This window comes from Carcharhinus amblyrhynchos, chromosome 4, assembly GCF_965287045.1.
Source record: "Carcharhinus amblyrhynchos chromosome 4, sCarAmb.v2.hapA, whole genome shotgun sequence".
NCBI classification, from domain to species: Eukaryota; Metazoa; Chordata; class Chondrichthyes; order Carcharhiniformes; family Carcharhinidae; genus Carcharhinus; species Carcharhinus amblyrhynchos.
In genome coordinates, this window is record NC_137327.1 from 92,322,836 (window position 1) to 92,329,801 (window position 6,966).

General features: G+C 43.1%; 1 protein-coding gene across 1 annotated transcript in view; it reads right to left on the reverse strand.

Annotated features, from left to right (window-relative positions):
- The window catches only part of LOC145342198 (ribose-phosphate pyrophosphokinase 1), a 48,353-nt gene extending 41,810 nt beyond the window's left edge, over window positions 1-6,543 (reverse strand). Inside the window, exon 1 of the mRNA XM_080187550.1 lies at window positions 6,274-6,543. Within this exon, the coding sequence (XP_080043676.1) occupies window positions 6,274-6,395 (122 nt within the window). The 5' untranslated portion in view covers window positions 6,396-6,543. The remainder of the gene's footprint in view (window positions 1-6,273) is intronic.
- Window positions 6,544-6,966: the final 423 nt, after the last annotated feature.

The window sequence follows — 6,966 nt, forward strand, 5'->3', positions numbered from 1 at the left end:
ACAATTTTACATGCTTGCAAACTTTGCCATAGTCAGCAGGGGTCGGTGTGGCTGGCCTGGGACTCCAGCTTGGTCCGGTACTGTCTTTTGGATCTTTAATGGATCTCCTTAGATCATATCTGGGTTTCTTACATAGGTCAGTGTCACCTGATTTGAACACCTCATGCCTGGACTTCAGCAAGCCATGGATAACCCTGTTCATCCATGGTTTCTGCAACTGGAAACCAGTCTTAAGCTGCATGCCCCAGCTATATCCTGGGCCCATAGATGTTTCTTCAGCCATTTATAAAGCTAGATCAGACTCTTTGCAGATGACTGTCTAGAGAAGCAGATGAGATTAGCCTTTAGGAAGATCCACATAATCTTGTCAAATGGGTCAACATACGGGAATGAAATTCAATGTACGGAAATTAAACGTGTGAATTAGCAATACTTGAGTATTCAACTATACAATGCATTTATTCCCCACCTCCCTTGAAGTTACGAAAGAATGCTGATCCTTTGGAATTCACATCTAAAGTGGAATGTACAAAGTCAACATGTAGCTTTCAAATTGTATGGGCTTGTGAAATGGAATTACCCACCACTCTTCATTTATGGTCAACGAAATACTGCACCAAACAATAGTCAAACCACATGGAGTATGGCACAGCCACTTGGAGCCCACATTCTTCTAAATACATCCTCCTTGAGAAAGTTCCAAGCCAGGTTGCTTGCTTTGTTACAAACAATTACTCACAAGACACCAGTGTTTTCAAAATGGTCACATCGCCAGCTGGAAGTCTCCAGGGCCAAAGGAAGTCCCATGGGTGGACATACCTCTATGATTTTGAATGGGCAATAAAATATTTCCAAGTAGTATTTCAGCCCAAAAGTGAGCAAGCTAAAAAGAGTTTATAACCAATAACTCTAAATGTACACACCCTATTTGCTAACATATTATGCATCTCCTGTAAAAATTCTCTAGTGGGAGACTACAGAGGGACCAAGTACCCAACTGCAAATCTTGCAGTTTGTGCAGTCAATATGATCAAATACAAGCAGAGGATTTTGTAAGCAGCTGCATTCTTCAGGTAAATTTTAAATTAACTATTAGTTGTCACAAAGCACTCAATGTTTGTATGAAATACATTTTCAAGTGGTTAAGTCCATGGAGGTAATTATAATCAACTCCACCTGATACAAAAGAATCAACCATCCATTTTACTTTCCTTCAAAGTCAAAAGGGTGTATCACTGGGAAGATGGTGGTGGTGGCGGCGGTGGCAGCGAAGCTGATCCAATTTTCTCCGGCTTCAGGAGAGGTGCCAGTAGATGTGGTTCCACTTTTCACAAACAGTGGCAGACTAGTGAGTCTCACATCAGTGGTAGGGAAGCTATTGGAGAAAATACATTTCCACTTGGAACGGCAAGGTTTAATCAGGAATAATCATGGTTTTGTCAGGATGAGATCGTGCCTCATGAATTTTATTGAATTTTTTCAGGACATGACCAGGTGTATAGATGAGGGCATTGCAGTTGATGTGGTTCATATGGATTTCAGCAAAGTCTTTGACAAGGTCCCATATGGGAAACGGATAAAGAAGGTAAAAACACATGGGATCCAGGGTAACTTGGCTAATTAGATCCAAAGTTGGCTTAGTAGTAGGAGACAGAAACTGGTGGCAGAAGGCTATTTGTATGATTGGAAGCTAGTGTCCAGTGCCGTATCACAGTGATCCAGTGCCAGGTCCTTAATTATTCATGCTATATATAAACAATATGGATGAGAATGTGGGTATACCTTTGCAGATGAGAGAAAGATTGTCACAGTGGTTAATAGTGAGGAAGATCTTAGGTTGCAGGAAGATGTAGACAGGTTGGTTAGATGGAATTTAACCCAGAAAAGTGCGAGGTGATGCACTTTGGAAGGAGTAACAAGATAACAGAGTACTTAATAAATGACAGGACACTACAAAGCTTAGAGGAACAGAGGGATCTTGGGGTGCTTAACCACAGATCCTTGATGGTAGCAGGGCAGCTTAATAAGGTAATTAAAAAGGCAAGTGTCCCTTATGCTTTATCAGTCATGGCATAGATTTATAGGAGCAGGGAGGTTACGTTAGAGCTGCACAAAACTTTTTTTTAGGTCACAGTGCAAGATTCACTGACATGTTGCCAGGAATGGAGCATTTGAGCTATTAAGTGCAGCTGGACAGACTTGGATTGTTTTCTTCAGGGCAGAGATGGCTGAAGGGGAACCTGATTGAGGTGCATACGTTTTCAGGCGTAAGGACAGGGTGGACAGAAAGCAGCTGTTCACTTTAGCTGAAAAGTCAATAATGAGGGCGCACAACTTTAAGGTGAGGGGCAAGTGGTATAAAGGGGACTGGAGGAAAAACTTTTTCACTCAGAATAGTGAGTCTAGAATGCATTGCCAGGGAGGGTAGTAGAGGCTGGAAACTGCAACCTTTAAGAAGAGCGCAAATGAGCACTTGAAATGTCATAACATTCAAGATTACGGGCTAAGTGCTGGAAAAGTGGGATTAGCTTTAGCATAGTTTTGTCAGTGCAGACTTGATGGGCCTAAGGGCCTTTTGTGTATCATAGGACTCTGACTCCAAACAGCACCACAGGCATGATGGGTCACATGGCCTATGTTAGGTCTTTTGACCCAATCAGTCCCACTTATCCGGTCTTTCCCCCCAGTTCTGCATTTTTTTTCCCTTTTCAGTATTTAGTTAGTTCCCTTTTGAAAATTATTATTGAATCCGGTATCCTTTCAGGAATTCTAGGTTGTAATGTGCTATAGAAAATTTTTTTTCTTCGAGTCCGCACTGACAACAATCCCAATCAGGCTCTATCCCGTTAACACTGTGTATTTACCCTGCTAATCCCACTGACATTAAGGGGCAATTTACCATGGCCTATCAACCTCACCCACACAGGTTTGGAGTGTGGGAGGAAACCGGAGCACTTGGAGGAAACCAAAGACATGGGGAACATGTGCAAACTCCACACAGTGACCCAAGGCAGGAATTGAACCCAGGTCCCTGGCGCTGTGAGGCGTAACCACTGTGCTACCTTGCTGACCTTTTGTCCCCTGTACCATCCTAATAAATCTACTCTGCACTCTCCAAGGTTTTGACACCTTTCCTAAAGCGTGGTACCCCAGAATCAGACAAGTACTCCAAATGTGATCTGATCAGTGTTTTATAATGGTTTGGCATTTAGTTTTGATCATTGGTCAGAAGTAGCAGTTCTAGGAAGGAGTTTGATAAAACAGTTGGTTGATATCAGTTTAAGGCACTACATAAACACCAGTTATTGTTTTTGATAGCGTGGATTCTTCCACTCTGAGCACTGAAACAGGATTTCATAGAATCCTGACAGTGCAGAAATACAGTGCATTTGACCCATCGAGTCTGCACCAACCACAAGCCCATCTAGGCCACACCCACCTCAAACACACCTATTTACCCTGCTAGTCCCCTTGACAAGAAGGAGCAATTTAGCGTAGCCAATCAACCCAACCTACACAGACATGGGGAGAACATGCAAACTCCACAGAGTCACCCAAGGCTGGAATCGAACCCAAGTTCCTGGTGCTGTGAGGCAGCAGTGCTAACCATGCTGCCTCCCCGATTTTAAATTATATTAACAAAAACACCAGTTAAAATGTTCTTTGTGTCTTCTTGGTTTCCTCTGGGTGCTCTGGTTTCCTCCCACACTCCAAAGATATGTGGGTTAGGTTGATAGGGGTGATTTAACATGGTCTTAGTGTCACTGGAATTAGCGGGATAAATACACGGAGTTAAGGGATAGGCTTGGTTGGGATTGTTATCGATGCAGGCTCAAAGGAAAAAAATTACGCAACATATTATGACCTAGAATTCAGGAAAGGATAGTGGCTCCAAATTCAATAATGACTTTTAAAAAGGAACTGAATAAATATATTATATTAACAAAAACATCAGTTAAAAATTTTGATAGTAATATTGCTAAATGGGACCAGGTATGTATGCCACACCCAAGGTTATAATACTGTACTAGTGAATTTTGTATCCTATTTCTCCAAAAGGAAGAAATGGGAGTGAGCACCTTTCATTTTATACCAAGCCTTCAAAAACATGCCCTCCTTTCCCCTTAACATTACATTCATCATCACTTCCCTAATGCCTTCATTGCTAGTGGATCCCCACTTCCAAATTTAGTTTACCTACTCACACTTGATTGCATTATGCAAATTGTTTGATTTACATTCTAATTTCTCTTCCACTCCTTATTCCTTTAAACTAGTCACCCTTTGCACTCTCCTTTAGCAACAAAAAGGCTCTCAACTCCCATCTACTTCTGACTGTTAATCTGATGGGTAATCTGATTGCTCTAATATGCTATTATTGTAGCACAAATGGTCCAAAGAACCATGGTTCCTGTTGCTGTAAGGCAGCAGTGCTAACCACTGCACTCACCATGCCGCCAAATACATGCTATCAAGAAATGGCTGAAGGCACTGGATATTGCAAAGGTTAACTTCAGAGGCAAGAGTGACTGCCCTTGACACCATGGTTGCTTTTGACCCGAGTCTGTCAACAAACAGCCCTAACAAAACTCAAAAGGGGTCAGGAGCGGCTGGATGGAATCGTAGGTGGTACGAAAAACTTGGCCGAGGTCCCTGGGAGTTTAGTCATCTTAGCTCCAGCACATTACTGTGCGAGTTCCTCAGGTTAGCTTTTAAGGCCCAACCATCTTCAAATACTTCATTGACGACCTTCCTTCTATCATAAGATCGGAAGCGGTGGTGATAACTGGTAATTGTACAATGTTTAGTGCCATTCATGACTCCTCAGATACTTGAGCTGCCCATGCCGAAATGTATTAAGACCCAGACAATGCACAGACTTCGGCTGACAAGTAACCTTTGGGTCACAGGGGTGCCAATCAATTACTGTCTCCAACAAGATGGAAACTAACCATTACCACTGGACATTCAATATAGCATTACCATCGCTGAATTCCTCCACCTACCCACTACTAATCAACATCGGCCAGAAACTGAGTTGGACTAGCCATATAAATACTATGGGCTGCAAAAGGTCAGAAGTTTGGAAACCTACGATTAATAACCCACCTCCTAACCAAAGCTTGTCCACAATCATAAAGGCATAAATTAAGAATGTAATGGAATATCAACACAAGATTTTTGGATTCCCTTTTAGGTTTGCTGTCAGTCTCTCATACTTTTTGATCTTTTTTTCTTCTTCATTTTCCCCTCTAAATTTTGTATATTGAGCCCGATTTTTTTTTCTGCTTTGTCTCGATCTCTTTCTATTCCAGGACAGCCTGGATTTGGTTGTACTTTCCCTCCCCTTTCATTTAAGGCTGTCTATTGTTCAGGTAAGGTTTTGCCTGCTAATCTTTGATTGAAATCAATTTGAGGCAGGTCCATTTTTACCCTCACTGAAGTTAGATCGCTCCCATTATTCTTCCTCCAAATTGCTCCCGTCCTTTTTCATTGCAAGCCTAAACCTTATTCCACAGTGATCGCAATCCTTAAACGTTCCAGTTATTGCACAAACTTTAACGATTTTGTTCTGCATTGCCGAAATGGGGTTTGAACTTCAGGTTTGGGAGGTGAGAACTCAGTTCCACACTTCCACCCCACTATATTTGAATTAGGTCACACACAAATTTAATTCAAAACATACAAATATAATGCTGCAAACTTTCCGGACGTAACCAGTGCTGTAAGTCATCGGTCAGTGTTGCTACGGTTGCAGCGTTGTTATTTAAAACAGTAAGACTGTGAGACGACTGAAAGCGAGACGGGGAGGGGAGGGGGTGAATTTAGGAAAGTATTTCGACGCCAAAAATAAGTCACTGGGGAATGATAAGTGGAGTTTACTGAAGGGAACGACTTTGTAAGTAAAGTTTATTAAAACGTGCCCCTTCATGCTTCTAGCCATTTCTCGCAAACGCCAAGATAGCGGACAACGTGTTCCACCGCCGCCAGTGGGTGGCCGGCTGGGGATTGTAGTTTTTCCGAGGCGGGTGGTCCGTTGGACATTCAGAAGTAAGGCTTCGGGAGGGACTACAAATCCCAGCGCCCCCTGCGCTCGGCGCCCCGCGCGCATACACACACCTGCACCACAAGGCCGCAACCAACGGACAAGTTGAACACCCGGTTCGCTGCCACTATTCAGGGCAGCATCCAAAATAGAGACTCACAGCTCTCAATTCTCTCATCCCCAGTGCGGCGTCCTCTCCCCCCTCCTCTTCTAGCCTGTGCACTCACCAAGTCTCCTGATTACTGAATTTCTTGGTGACCACCTTGCCGAGCTCGAGCCCCAGGCGATCGGCGATCTTCTGCGACAGATCCTGGTGCGAGCTGCCGCTGAAAATTTTGATGTTGGGCATGCTTCCGGTTATTTTCCTTACTTAAAAAAAAGTTATAATAATTAAAACAACTCAATCTTCTCGCTGTCACTACGAGCGGGAGGGAAAGGGGTGGCTGTCTTGCCTCTCAAAGCTGAACTGCCTCCACCAACGCCGCCATCTTTGGAGAGTGGGGGGGGGGGAGGTGAGCGCGCGTGATTCCTTCATCTCCGCGGGCCTGTGATTGGTCATAGATCCTGTCAATCACACTAAACCTTATTCCTGATTGGTCAGTAGAACTGGCGGTACATGGGATAGCTCCTTGTCCTGTCAGTCTAGCTAAGGTTTTTTTTAATTCAGCCAGTTCAAAGCAACGCTAGTTAGTTGGGCCGTGACCAAAGTGGTGATTATGTTCCTTCAGCTCTGGAAAAGTGATGAATTGTTGAGTATTGGTTCGAAAATAAACGCCCATGGCTATATCACCATGTTTGACGTTAAATTGTACATTATAATTATCACCTATAATTAGTGGTGTGTTGGAAGACATTGACATGTATTATTCTTTATATAATGTCAAATTTGAATAGCTATGTAATGTGCGTTTGCAAATTTT